Below are 15,277 nucleotides of genomic sequence, written 5' to 3'. Positions count from 1 at the left end.
TAAGGCTGGTAATAGCTGTGATCACAAAAACATGTGGCTAATGTAGAGGATTTGCGAAGGGGCTACAGGATGGCATTTTGATATTGCTTATAAGCTAAGATTTTCTGAAGATGTGAGAATGAAGATGAAAAAAACAAGCTGTATTTTATATATAGGTAAGGAGAATTGGTAAAAATGTTCAGGAAGGCTGATACAATTTTCATTTTAGTTATAAAAAAAAATACACAAAACTAAACCAGGAAAACTAATTTAATATACATCAGTTGGCTCTTTAATGGTATGATCACTGTTTTAAAAATATGTCATGCTTTGGACATTGCATTTGATAACTGAAGTAAACAAGTAGATACTTGACAAAGTCAGTAAAGGTTAGGTATACAAAAAGTGTGGGTGTGGGTTTTTTGTTTAGGTTTTTTAAATGGCTTAAGAGTTCAAACATTTCAAACTAAGAGTGGGAAACTTTTTTATTAATTTTTTTTTTTACTGAATGTTAAAAATACATGTTTGTTTAATTAACAGTAATTCTATTGAGACATTTTAGTGCTGAAATGCCTTGAGGACTAGAGCCTTTAGGAGATAAGCTGGCCTGATTCTAGGATGTAAGAGTTGCTTATTATTTTTTCTTTTAAAGAACTGAGTGAAAATGAAATGTCACAGGTTTAGCCCTGAAAAATCTTTTTGAATATGCTCAGTAGGCACTTAGTAGTTTGGCATCTAAACCTCCAAATACATCAGTGCCTGTCTTCCAGGCTATCCCAGCAAACACCTAGTAGTATTTGCAACATCAAGAAGGAAAATGGGGGATTGCTGTCTTTTTTTGTTTGCTTGGTTTTGTTTTGTTTTCTTTTTGGTTTTTGTTCCACCTCCCTTGAATAACCTGACTGTGGAAGAAGTATAGTAGAAGGTACAAAGTAGCTTAAAAGCTAAGGCAGGTGGATAAGATGGAGGGTAGCAAGAGGTACAGGATGGACCATGGTGAGGAATTAAAAGCAAAGGGTTGTGACATGGCGGCAGCAGCAGAGTTTGTAACCATTTGGCAACAATTCTTTTTTATGTTGTTCTCGGAGAGATCAGTGAGCCAACTGACTTACTATGTGGCAACATAATCATTTCTAGCCAAAGCAGGTGTTGGAATGCTTGGCTAAACTTGAGATGGAACTTTATTTTTTGAGTAAAAGTAGAGTCTTAGGTTGGCTAAGTCAAGCATGAAAGAGCAGCCCTTGTTCTATTAGGCAAACGACATTTAGATTGATGTCCTCAGAACAGGTAGAAAGCATTTCTTTGGTTTAAAACTGTATGCATTTGGACTCAGTACTTGCATGGTACCAAAGAGGCAAACTAAAGGGACCAAACAAAACTTGGGTCTGCTGCCGCTCTTTGTCAATACAGTGAAAGCTAGCTCTAACACGGAAATCAGGAGAAAAGAAATCTGGGGTGCTGTATGTGACTATTCACAAAACTGTCCAGGTCTGAGCTGACTTCTCTCTTTCTTGATTAATAGTGTGGGCAAACCAGGCATATAAGCTTCAATCTGGAAATGCTTCTGTAACTTTTTCAGCTCACAAACATTTTCTCTTGATAGCTTTTGAAAGATTGTTTTCTGTAATCTCTTCTACTGTGCTGTGTTCTTGCCGAAGAGACAGGCCACAATGGAAGTGGAGAATATAATTGAGTCAATTTTAATTTAAACTAATCAACTGTTTTTGCTGGAAGTAACATAATGTTGTTTAGTATTGTTTGACAATTTTTTTTAGCTTAAATTCAAATCAACAATAAGTGATAGCAATGTGTTTTGAAACTGACCTTACTTGGAGGTACTGATAGAGTTTCAGAACTGACAAATGTAGTAAATCTATTGTTATTATCTCGTTCAATTGTATTTGTCACACAAAGGTTCAGGATGTAATCTTTTTATAAACTAAAATTGGGACAATGTATTTTTATTTATATAGTAGCTATGAAATGGCCTTTGAAGAAGAAAGGCCTTTCTGGGAGTTAACTTGAATAAGAAATTGACTTTGTAGAACATTTGCATGCCTATTTAAAAAAATGGAAAAAAATGGTTTCTTTTAGGACTCTCTCATTCCTGGGGATGAGTTTATGTCTTGCCTTGATGTTCATTTGCTCTTGGTACTATGCTTTGATTGCCATGCTAATCGCAGGATGTATATACAAATACATAGAATATAGAGGGTAAGACCATATATCTTATTTATTCTATATTTAATATCTTTAATATTCAGCAAAAAAGCACTTTTGTATAAAATAGATAGAACTGAAGTAATAGAATTAAGAGTATTCCTTGAAACAAGGTAGGATCCTGTCTCTGTTAAGGGCTGTAAGTTTTCAGGTTCTAATTTCCCTGGAAGCTCTGTTCCAAACATCTCGACAGCCAGGACTGATCAAAATAAGAACCAATAAGGCTGGGAAGTTTTTGTTTAATCAGAGGTTATGGTGTAAAGTTTTGGTACTTCAGGAACATGACCTTTTAATATCAAGCAGCAACTATTACAAAAGTGTTACCTTATTATTAACTTGTGCTAAAGCCCAAAACCTACTTTTTTGTGTGGACTTTAGCACTTTTTAGAATGAATCATACTGAACAACCCAGAGCACTTACTGAAAAGTACCTATTTTTCTGAAGGCTTAGATAATCTTTAAATTGCAACATACTTTGCATTGTATGCATTCAACAAGGAAGACGTATAGAGCCATACCTGTAAGAAAGGTGGTACAAGTAGGAGACTTAAAGAACATGCTGAGTTAATTTAAAAAAAAAAAAAAAAAAAAAATCAAACCCAATAAACAACCCACCCCATCCCCCCCAAAAACCCCCAACACACAAAAAGCCAATCTAAACACCCTCCCCCCCCCAAATAATAAAAAACCTCCCCAACCCCCCAAAACCCAACCAAAAAAAACCAACTAAAAAAACATACTGAAACACTAGAGGTGATTATGATCAGTAATGTGTGTGCTTTCCCTTTCTAAGGAAAGATACCCAATGCTGAAAGATTCCTAGTCAAGAAGAATAGTAAGATCTTGGAGCAGGAAGCTGAAGCGAGGCCAGTTGTTTTGATGAGTGATTAAGCACAGGTCTTAAGTGGATCGGCTGGTATAAACGCCTCCACCTTGTGGGTTCTGCATCTTTTAATATCTCCATTTCCAGGTTAGATGCTTTCCTGGATTGTAACTACTGGGTTAATTATAAGGAAATTAATTTGCCTATTTTAGCCAGGAAGTCAGATCAGATGATAACAGTTCTGCTTGTGTGTGTGTATGCAGGTATGCACATACATAAAATTATATGTACATCCAAATTCATATACAGACTTTACAAATGTTGGTACGTACATAGCCAGTACATCTACCCTCTAGCAAGAGACTCTTTTTTTGCAGAAACAGTGCGGTGGGGAGAAACTCACCCCGAAATGTTCTAAAAACTGCTGTCTGGAGAAAACCTCAGTTTTTATTTTAATTTGTGGATAGCTAAGTAAAAGAAACTTATGTGATTGTGCTGTCTGTCAGGGTATGTTTTAAATGCCATGTTGTTCTTTAATAGCTTTTTAATTCAGTTCGGCTTATTTCATCTAAAATTTGAAGGAAGGTTAGAGGTAACAGTTTAGTGAGAATTCATCAATGGAAATAAGAGGGAGGGAGGGTAAGGGAGATGGACCCTTTGCTGTAGTAGAATCCCTACCAAAGAAAAGAATGTATTAGCCTAAGAGTTCTTTCTTACTTGGTTGGCCACCTGGCATATAGTGTAGCTTTGTATTGGGAGAAGGAGGAGTGAAAAATGTAAGGAGATTGAAAGTGGTCAGGAGGGCAGATAAAGCTTTAGGCTCATCTGGGAGAAAAGCTGGGAGGGAAAGGAAGTGGAGAAAGCTGTAGTGGTGCGGGGGAGAAGGTAATGTGTGTGCTTTCCCTTTCTAAGGAAAGACACCTAATGCTGAAAGATTCTAACACACTAATCCATACGAAGTCAAATTTAACTTATTCATTCTGCTGCTTTAAAATAATTCCTTTTAAGTAGCCCCCACTTACTCATTCTAGTGCTTAAAAGCAACTTAAGTAGCTCTCAAGATTACAAAAAAACTTTTGAAGTATGAATAAAATAAACCATAATAAATATTAATAAATACTTAATAAATAGTTCTCTTGAAGGGACCTGAGACTGCTTCATCTTGGTTAGTCTTCATTCTTGAATTAAATCTGCAAGATGAGTTTTTTCATGCAAAAGAGTATTCATTTTTTATGCCCATTATCCCTCATGTGAGAAAAATGTACTTAATTTGTATAAATAAATGGGACCTTGTTAACTGAATCTCTTCTGCACCCTGAAGAGCGGAAAAAGAATGGGGTGATGGAATCCGAGGACTGTCTCTGAATGCAGCTCGCTATGCTTTGCTTCGTGTTGAAGACGGTCCTCCTCACACCAAGAACTGGAGGTAAGTCCTACGCCTTCCAAGGTCACATGACTCTTGAAATATGTAAATCTGTTGGGAATACTGCTGGTAAAGCGAATGGCCAAAGTGAAATTCACCATTTAAAATAATGTTTTAACTTGGGCATGGCAATGATGTCATTGAAATAGTATTATTTTACTGCAACTGAATGTGATTTACAGTCAGCACGTAATCAACTTTGCTGGGAATATGGGCAAACTAACTCAAACTTAAATCCATGTGGTGTTGACATAGTTTTCCAAAGTGCAGAAGAATTTTAATGTTTGATTATTTATAGATTTTCAGTTTCAAAGGAACAGTTATCATTGAGTCCCACTGTCTCTATAGAAGAAACGTTGCAATTCTATAAGTTTTTTTTGCTTCTATATGTGTTCCCTCTGAAATACATTGTGTAAATATACAGAGGATCCATTATTTAAATTAATTTTTAGTGGCAATCTTTTTATATAGCTTCATTTAATAGTACCACTTTCTAAATTGCTTAGATATGATTAAAACAAAATCTCACGTTTGCTGGCCATTTGTATGTAATGGGGTTAGACGTCCACTACTATTTTTGCAATATATTCCTGTTACTTGTTAAACTATCAATTTTCTTAAAGCTGACACAAAAAATTACTTAGCATTTAAAAACAAAAGGTCGTTTGCACATTGTCACTTCTGATGAACGTAATGTAAATCAGAAGAACTCTGATCAGTGGAACACACAAAAAAGCAATTGTCACTAAATGTGATACTTTAATTATAGCCACTGCTCTGTGATAGTATCCTTGGGTGCATGCACATGCAATGGTCCATTGCCCTTCAGTGTAATGGCATTATTTTACCATTTGTTATGGGACTGATGCACATAGGCAGTTGCTATGAAATACATGAGCCACTGCCTTTATCTGTGTCTGAACTTGGCATCTCAGAGGCACCAATGTAATGTAGTGTTGACTAAGAGCATTCCTGTTAAATGTCTGATGTTGCTTAAGTTCCAGATGAGTTATCCTTCTATTGTGTCAATGTAATTGCTAGAACTGGACCTTCATGTTACAGCTTAAACTGAGCTGGTTTTAAGGCGGGAAGTAGACTCCAACTCTGTCGTTCTTTTGAATTTGTAGTAGTGACAGGAAAATTATAAAATGGTTTGGGAAGAGGAAGCAGATTGGATATTGATTAAAGGAAATGTAATGCATCCTCATCAAGTATGCAGTTGAAGCTGAACTTGGGGTGCTATCAGTATGGTATGACTGTCCTTTTGGAAGGACCTGTGCAGATAGAGGACTGGGTTGGCAATAACATCATGAAAATCCAGAAGGACAAGTGCAAAGTCTAGTACCTGGGACAGGCTTGTGCAGTGCAGTGGCACAAGGCTGGGAACCTGCTCTGGTGAAAAGGACCTGTGGTTCCCAGTAGATAGTAAGCCAGCAGTGTGCCTTGGCAGTGACATGCTGGACTGCATCAATAGGAGCATAGCTAGTATATCAAGAAGTAATTATATTGGGAAATAAAACTCCTCTTTGCTCAGCACTCATTAGAATACTTAGAGAGTATTTCATCCAGTTTTAGGCACCCTAATATAGGAAAGACATTAATAAGCTGGAGTTAGTTCAGCAGAGGGCCACCAAGATGATGGTTGGGGCACAGGAGCATTATCTCCTGTGGGAGCTATGCTTATTGGGCTTGGAGGAGGCTTAAGGGGAGCCTAAAAAGCTGATATAACTAACTACTAAACATCCAGTACCTAAAAGAAGGTTACTGAGAAGATGGAGTCAAACTCTTAGAGCAGCATAAGGTAGGAGAATGAGAGAACATGACAAAATGCAGGAAGAAAAAAAAAAGAAAACTTGAGAAGACCGTAATTAGGTATTGAAGAGGTTACCCAGAGGTCATAATATCTCTGTCTCTGGACCTTTTAAAAATCCAGCTGAATGGAGCTGTAAATCTGGTGTGCCTTTGATGTTTAACCACTTCAAGCAGCAGGTTGCTCTAGATGACCTTGGAAGGGTGATAATTTTGATTCAGTAACTTTCTTGGTAAAACTGTTCTTTAAGGTAGCTTTTCAGAATGATGGTATGCTGGTTCACGTAGGTATTCTGTACCTGAAGTGTTGTTGCTATTGCAAATTATGACTTCCTTGCTTGACAGTTGACTATTTTCCATTGAATTAAGCATTTAATCTGCATTTTATTAATTGTTAATTTTAATTTTCCAATTTTTTCTTGCTTTTCTATACATATGTGTATTTAACTTTTTTTTTGGCAGACCTCAACTTTTGGTCTTGTTAAACTTGGATAGTGAGCAGTTGGTGAAACATCCTAGATTGCTTTCTTTCACCTCTCAGTTGAAGGCTGGTAAAGGACTGACTATCGTGGGCTCTGTGCTTCAGGGAATCTACTTGGATAAATGTACAGAAGCTCAGAAAGCTGAAGAGGTATGTAAAAAACAACTTAAAACAAGTGTAACTTCCATTAGTATTTACATGTTGAATCCAGATAACTCGTATCTTGAATTAGAACAGACTGTTGTAAAGTACTGAATAAAACATCCATTTTTTACTATCAGCGCAGTCAATTATTATATATAAAGAATAGGTTAGTGTGTGTAGCAAAATGTTTTATAAAATTTCCCAATAGGAGGAAACAATGCTGATACTCTTTAGCTTTTTATTTTCTTTAATATCGAGAGCCCTAGGCTCACAATCAAATTACATTATTGAAAAAGCTAAGTGATAGATTTTTAACAAATTACCTTATAAAGAAAATGGATTTATTTAACAAAAAATTGAACATTTATCTAACAAGTGCGGATGTGTTTGGCATGATTTCATCCTCTGGATATATACATGATATTATTTTCTACATTGTCCTTGAAATACATAGCACAGCTAGGATTAGGAGCAGTCTTCACCGGAATCCTACTCTGTTGCTTAACTGTAAACAGCATCCTTGAGCTCCTTTACTTTTTTTCTTTTTTGTTTTCTTTCCTATTTATTCCGTATCTCCAGAGAAGGTAGGATGAGGTAGGAAAAAACAGTAAGTTGTCATGTAATTTAAGATGACATCTAACTGTGCTTACAAACACAAGTGACTTTAATTTGAATGTTTCTCTCTTCCTGCTCCCCTTCCCCCAGTCGCCCCCCCGACAACTTGTCAGTATTTGACTGTGCTACGTGATTGGAAATACATAGACATTTTTGTGGGAAGCCCTTGAAAATACCTGAACTTAATTTTAAATTGTCCCCTGAAGGAAAAAGGGAAGTTAATAGACTGAGCTTCTGAAGATCCATTGTTCATAGAGCTTGGACTTCCAATGCAAAGCAAGTTTCCCTTTCTGTTTGGTCTTAAACAGCTTGTGTACTTCTTTGTTTGATCCAGTATTGGGGTAACTCGGTATAGATAATTGTATTTGCTTACCTATGCAAACCCTCCTACTCCTAACTTTATAGAGTGGGGAAACAACATTTTTAGAAAATACCATGTTTCATGTATTTTATTGAATGCTATTGAAAAATCTATTGCCTTTAGAACACTACTATAAAGTGTACTCCAAAAGTAGGCTTTGATTGCAATTGTATCTTCCAAAAATGGTTAATATCTTCAGTGTTGTTGAAAAGAGTATCAGTTGAAATGTCTACTATTTTGATCCAAGTCATCTTCAAAGCTGTGTAAAAATGCCTGTGATTTATTCAAACCTGGAATCTCTAAAATAGATGAGCATTTGAGATGTTGAAACAGACTTAAAGCTAACTGCCCTTTTTCTCCCAGCTTGCTTTTTTTCTCCCTGTTGGTATTCAGACTTGTTTTTAAAATAACAAAGTAGGAAGCCAGATGCCCTAGCTGATATCGCATGGAAAGGCTCCAAGAGAGCAATTAGCTTCAAAACACAGTGGAAAGAGTCTAGCAATGGTAAATTGTGAAAGTAATTGTTATTAAGCTGTTATTATCAATGTGTGAGTAGAAAACAAGACTAAGAATACAATCAGGCCTCTGAAATAAAACAAAGCAAACCGTTAAACAGAAACTGTTTACCCATGAGGATTTGAAATGTTACCTATAGTTGCTTAACTTGGAAGTCAGCTACATTTTTGAGATGGAACAGGAATGAATTTAAGGGAGACCTAATCCCCAGGTTCTCTAGAAAGTCAGACCTGGTGTTAAGATCGAGGAAACTATTGCTTTTAAAATGGAAGTGAAGATGAATTGTAAAAGTTTGAGTGTCTGGAGGCCTCACTGCTTTTGGAAAACTTCAACTAAAAAATGTTTCTAGAAGATTTGTAGGAAATCAAGATTTCTCCTGTCTTTCTTTTTAAAAGAAGCAATCATCTATTTAAACTTATATGCCCTCGCAGATATTTTTTGCATAGACTGACTTCTTAGCTTTGCTACCAAATTTTCTGAAGTGTTTTTTTTTTTTTCCTCAACTAAATAGAATTTCTGATGTGAAGCCACACTGAGTCAGTGCCAGGCATTCTGTGATCAAATCTGTTCCTGATGGGTTTTGATGGGTATTTTGGCACTTCCAAAATTCCAGATTTTGATGTGCTGGTTCTTCCTTCTGAAACCATGCCGATCGACACAAGTCATTGATAATGATGGGATTTTTGAAGTCGTGCCATCAAAACAATGTAAATGCCAAAGCGGATGTTCCCTAGTCAACCTTGATACCACTTTGAATGCTACTTTTAAATTACTTGGTTATGTGTCTGTATGTTTGTTAGTATTTAAATGAAGGGGAGCCATGTTGAAATTAAAGGGGTGTGGAAGACTTAATCTCCTCAGTTTACCTTGTCACTATTCAGCCAGTGATTCCAACTGTCTCCTGCGCATCTATTTTTCCATGTTGGGAGCCGATAAATAAAGAATCGGCTTCTTAATGTCAAAGTTGTTTAAGGAGCTTTGGTGGCCTCTTCTAAAGGCCTTGGCGTCATGTTTTTCCAAACCCTTCCAATTCCAAAAGAAAGGACTTGTCATTCCAAACATACAGTGCTTTGTCCATCAGCATTTTTTACTTTACCTGAAGCAGTGTTACTTTATTTATCTTTGTCAATGTGGTTTTACTCGTATCTTGTTCATTCTTTGGAAATAAAAGGCTGAATAATTGAAGTAATGAAAAACCTGTGTATGGTGTCTTTTGTGGAGGCAGATTTTTTGGGGTTTAGTTGTCACAGAATCATGTTCACTCTTTTGGAATTAGCAGTTTCTTGGTGTCGGTTGTACATTGTAGCTAATGTTTTGCTCTTATTTACTGCTGATATTCCTTAGTCTTTATTACCAGTGTTGATGACTGTATTTCCCCATGTGTAATCTTCCCTTTGCAGAATGTTAAGGCCTTAATGGGAGTGGAAAAGACTAAAGGATTTTGCCAGATTGTGGTGTCTCCTCATTTTAGAGATGGAATATCCTATTTGATTCAGTCAGCTGGTCTAGGAGGGATGAAGCACAACACAGTCCTGATGGCATGGCCACAGTCATGGAAGCAGACAGAAAATCGTTTCTCATGGAAAAACTTTGTTGGTATGTGTTTATTGACTTTCTCCTATGCATTTGTAATACAACTATGTAACTAATGTATTTGCTGTGTGGAGGAAAAGAAATGTGATGCTGAACATCCAGTGGACAATGGAATATTTCCCCACATCTGATTTCACATGGAGTGGGTTTTCTTATCCCTCAGTCTCGTCAGCCATGGCTTGTCTTGTTCTTCTCCTAAGCAGGTTAGTCACTAAACCCAGGATCTTCCTCTTTTGCCTCAGCAGAATCTGGGAGGATGTAAGCTTTTGAATTTAAAACAAAAATAAAAGCCGTGAATGAAAATTAGAAGTTCTTGATCCAAAAGTCTTGTTTTCCCTTGCAGATACTGTACGAGAAACAACAGCAGCTCAGCAAGCACTGTTGGTGGCTAAAAACATTGACTTATTTCCAACAAATCAAGAACGTTTTACGGAGGGAAACATAGATGTGTGGTGGATTGTTCATGATGGTGGTATGCTGATGTTACTGCCTTTTCTTCTTCGGCAGCACAAGGCAAGGACAACAGAAAATGGCTGGGATTTCATTTTTTAGCAATGAATAGTTCTAGGGGTTTCTAGTGAAACACTCTTTCACCTTGATAGAGTTATGCATGGTGATTGTAATTACTGTGTTACAAATTGTTACAATGTATCTTTTTTATAGGTTTGGAGAAAATGTAAAATGCGCATCTTCACTGTCGCTCAGATGGATGATAATAGTATTCAAATGAAGAAGGATCTTCAGATGTTCTTATATCATCTTAGACTGAATGCTGAAGTGGAAGTTGTTGAAATGGTATGTTACTGCATGGGGTTTTTAATAGCAATTGACAATAAACTTGGGGAAAATGGGTTTAGCATTTCTAAAACTAAGAGATGTTAACCCAAATATAGAAAGGGAAAGATTGCAGTCCCACCAAGAACAAGAAGTGTTTTAAAGCAACTTTATCTTAACATGTTAAAATGCTAGTGTATGTGGTACTGGGTTTAATGGTTTTGTCAAGTAGCGTTAAGCCATTTTGATGTTTTAATGCCTACTTTATTTATGAGGACTAGTCCATAGAGATTGTTCATTCAGGAAGGAAAAGCTTGAATTTTCAGCAGGCAGTGAAATGGAAGGCTGAACATGCTTAATCTAATAATCCATGGTATCCAGCATGAGAGAGGATGAACATGTCTGTGTCTCCAGCTGCTGTATGAGTATCTCTGGAATAAGGAACCCGTAGGCCCCCGTGAGAGTATATCAGTTGTTTCTGGCATTGCCAGCCTCTTTGGCACTGGACAGCGAGACAATATAGCTGCAGAATCATAAGTCAAATAGTGACAAAAGGAATTTTGTAACTTTTCCCTTTTTAAATGCTGGTCATAAACTGCTCAAGAGAAAGGACTAAAGCTGTAGTCTGGACCAGCTTTTTTTGGCAACTAAGGAAAAACTTCATTTCCAGCACTCAAAGGTGACTAGCATAACATCCAAAGTAAGGCAAGGAGAAAAAACAAAACAAAAACCCAACCCCCCAAAAATTTAAACTTATTCTGAAGTGGGATGAAGAAGATGGGTCAACTGGTTCTGGTTCAAAACTTCTACCACCACCAGTTCCTGGAATGAACAAAACCTATAAAAAAGATTTATTATGCTAATTAGCCATAAAACAAATTTTAAGTATCATTTAAATTATTTGTGAAAAAAAATGACTTATGAAAAATTTGGTTAGTATTTTGAACTAGGAACTAAGGTAAATCCTTTTACTTATGTATTTATTTATTCTTGTTTTGTTGTGCTTAGAGTACTGAATATAAAAGACTAAAATGCTGTGGCATGTGCAGGTGAAAGAAGACAGAGTGCCATAAAAAAGGCTCAGCCTTGGTTGGATTTTGAGCAGAAGATTGTATAGGAAGCACAATTTATTCTGTTCTTATGTGGGTCACATTTAACCCTGAGAATATTCCAAAAGATAAGAGATACGTTGCGAGTCAGTGATGAAACAGATGACTGCTATAGATTTTTTACATTGTATTTTAGCTTTGAGCTGATGTGAGAACATATGCCAGAGGTTATTCATAAATGCTTCTATTTGTGAACATTTCTCACTGGTGGAAGGCCAATGTATTGTTTTGTGGGTCAAGACGGTTTTTAAGGAAACAATTGTGCACGCGTGCTCAGGAGGCAGGAATGCAGACCCAGTTTAAATAAGCACTTTCAACCCTTTATCATTTCTGCAGCCTCATTGGAACAGAACAATGGAAAAAGTCTGTCCCAAGTACCTCAAATTTAGATAAAAATCTCGATATTGGTACAGTAGGGTAGCTCACTGTACGAGATTGCCGTTTGAAGATGAAGTTTTAAGAACGAGGACAGAAATGGTTGATCAATTACTTGCTTGGGATTACTCTAATGCCATAAATACATCCAGGACTGAATGAACGCCGGAATGAATGTGGTACACTGTCTAAGCGTTGTTCTTCTGAGTGGTACTTTTCTTCTGATGTTTCTAATGCCCATCTCTTTTGCAGTTTGAAAATGATATTTCTGCATTCACTTATGAGAAGACACTTATGATGGAACAGCGATCTCAGATGCTGAAACAGATGCAGCTATCAAAGAACGAAAGGGAAAGAGAGGTAGGGACTTTGGCTTGGCAAGATGTTCTGTGAAAAATCTGAAAGTAGTATTTCTTGGCTGTGGATTCTAATCAGTTTCTAATTAGTCAAAAGCTTTTATAATTGCATTCTATGTTAATTTCTCTACAGCAGGTTACACCTGCAAGGTTAAAATAATGTGGAAAAAAATATCCTTTTTATTTGAACAGATGTTTAGAGTTTTCCTGTTCTTGTTAAGATCAGTGCAAGTATTTACTAGTAAAACATTTAAGCGTCAGTGTGGAATATATCCAGAGCATTTCCAAACTTGACATATATCAATAGCTAAGGTTCATAATTATTCAACTCGGCTGAATAGCTTTGTTTGTGACTTGGTCTTGTTCAATTCACACTGCCTATTTTTTAGTTTCTGCATTGTTTTCAATGTTTTATGTATCAACTAACTGTTGTTTCTGAGTGAAAATTAGGCTGACTAACCTATAATGCTATGATATCCAGATGGGAATGCTACGTTTGCTGCTCCCCTACCCATACTAGTCCCTGGTGGTATTTTGCACGTTGTATTGACAAGCTTCATGCAGCTGTATTTTCATGAATATTTTTTAACTTTTAAATCTTTTTTTTTTTCTTTTGACTTGTGCTTCTACCCCCTCATTTATTCTGTTAACTATCCCATTATTATCAACACTTTTTGGTGATGTAAAAGGTATTAAGTGATAGCAAAGCCAAAGCATTTATACTGATTGCCCTCCCATGCCAAATAAGAGATCTCTACTGTGTTTTAACTGCTCATTCATAAAATAACTAGGATCTTTTCTTGTGGCTTTTTTTTTTTTGTCTACTGATAATTGTAACTCATTTTATGCCTAAGCCTTTTTGGTGTTAATCCTACAAGTCTGTGCAGTTCCTTTTTTCTTTTTTTTTAATCTCTCCTTATCTATTCTTTTTTTCCATTTTGCAGGAATTTTTAAGGTTCCTAAAGATGCCTTGTATTGCTACAACAATGAACTACTGTAAATTCTCTTCCTTCTCATCTGCATCACGGTAGTTTTCTTTTGATCTGAGCCTGCCTAACATCTTTTCAGTAAAAAACACACTCTCCTGTACTCCTTACTCAGTGTTTTAAAATTTTTCTCATTTCTTTATTGAACGCTAGTATTTTTCCAGTGGAGTTTGAGTGATTAATCAATCTACAGTAGGTGTTTAAGGATTTAACTTCCTCACGGATGCTTTACAAGTATCCCAAGGACCCAAGACTCTGTAGTCTATAGCATATAAATTGTAGTGGAGACAAAAGAATTTCTCTTCAGCTCTGTGAGCTGGTTGGAATCTGCACTGTTTCAGAGTGTTTGTTTGCTTGGAAGTTTTAATTCCTTTCTTTTCTCCCTGCCCCATGTAACTTTTTTTTTTACTCACTTTTATCTGAATGTAACCATCACCATTATAGCTTCAGTTTGTTACTTCATATCAGACAGGGTAAAATCTGAGATGTCCAAAATACTGTGGAATTTATTTCATGGTCTGAAGTAAAATGCTTCATAATTCCAAGAACTAGTACTTATTTCCTTGTCCAAGAATAAAAGCCATATCCATCTGTTGTTTCTGATTAGCATATCCGAATCTACCTTGTTCTTTGGTATTTTTCATCAGAAAGTGTTTAGTTATGCCTTCACTTCCTCTGGAGCTACAAGTTGAATGTAAGCACTCAGTGTGCCAGGCCCTTTCTTAATCTGATCATCTTCTCTTAAATGAGCTGAGCCCTCCCCTCCAGTTTTATGATGACCTCCAAAACATTTCTCTCATTAGTATCACTAGTTCAAATTAGCATTGCTTTTGTTTTCACTATCTGTCTGTAGGCATTCAAAAATAACCCTGATATTCCAGCTTTGAATGGTGCTTGTAGTTTTGTTTCCTGTTACCACCAAGATGAATATTCTAACCTCACTTTTGTGCTTGTACCTCTTCAAATGAGGCTCAAACCTTTGGAAGGAGGAAAATCTGGTTTTGTACAGCGTCCTTTTGCTGTTTCCCTTGTTGGCATGCTCTTATCCCTGAGGAATCACCCTTACCCTCCCCTCTTCTATCACTTTTTAAAACGGAACTTTATTTGATCTTGCCCATGGGTTTTCTTGTGGAACTGGGGCATGGAGACTCAATGGATTTTTGTTTCCTTTTTTGAGAAACTTGGTTGATTTGCTTCTATTCAAGTGTAAATATAACACATGCCTGCAAAACACAAGATTTGGGTGCAACTGCCAAACATTTATTTATTTGACTTTGACAATAGCGCTGCAAAGGTGAAAGAAAATGCAGAGGCTCATTCTCTTCCTTGCTCCCTTCCTGGTGGTTGTTGGCTTCCTTCTCCGGCTGGTCCTGACTCGTGACTGTTGGGCCAGGCAGAGATGTTGCCGGAGCCGTGAGAAGGCAGTCATCCCTCCCACCACGGCTTTGGGTTGGGTTGTGCAGATTGCTGCTGGTAGGTAAGATTGGCAGAAATGCGCGTGCGTGTAGGTGAGGAGCAGTTATAGTTTGCGAATTGCTGGGAAATAAATCTGTGTTTAGAGCTGGAAAGCAGCTTTCTCATCTGCTTAATTTTTTTTTGTACTTTTGATTGTAACTGAATAAAATCAATTCATCTGAATCCTCACATATATGAAGGGACGTCACCCTCACAAACAGGTGAATATTTGAGGTTCCCATATAGACTAAAGGATTC

General features: G+C 36.8%; 1 protein-coding gene across 2 annotated transcripts in view; it reads left to right on the top strand.

Annotated features, from left to right (window-relative positions):
- Positions 1–15,277, top strand: part of SLC12A7 (solute carrier family 12 member 7) — a 70,232-nt gene that overhangs the window by 46,398 nt on the left and 8,557 nt on the right. For both annotated transcript variants that reach the window (XM_069809291.1, XM_069809292.1), the window contains exons 15-21: positions 2,074–2,193; positions 4,344–4,448; positions 6,717–6,885; positions 9,772–9,967; positions 10,308–10,477; positions 10,628–10,759; positions 12,475–12,582. In XM_069809291.1, the coding sequence (XP_069665392.1) occupies positions 2,074–2,193; positions 4,344–4,448; positions 6,717–6,885; positions 9,772–9,967; positions 10,308–10,477; positions 10,628–10,759; positions 12,475–12,582 (1,000 nt within the window). The remainder of the gene's footprint in view (positions 1–2,073; positions 2,194–4,343; positions 4,449–6,716; positions 6,886–9,771; positions 9,968–10,307; positions 10,478–10,627; positions 10,760–12,474; positions 12,583–15,277) is intronic.

Source organism: Haliaeetus albicilla, chromosome 21 (genome assembly GCF_947461875.1).
Source record: "Haliaeetus albicilla chromosome 21, bHalAlb1.1, whole genome shotgun sequence".
NCBI classification, from domain to species: domain Eukaryota; kingdom Metazoa; phylum Chordata; class Aves; order Accipitriformes; family Accipitridae; genus Haliaeetus; species Haliaeetus albicilla.
Note: the sequence above shows the minus strand (reverse complement) of the source record. Positions and strands in the feature narration are given on the sequence as shown.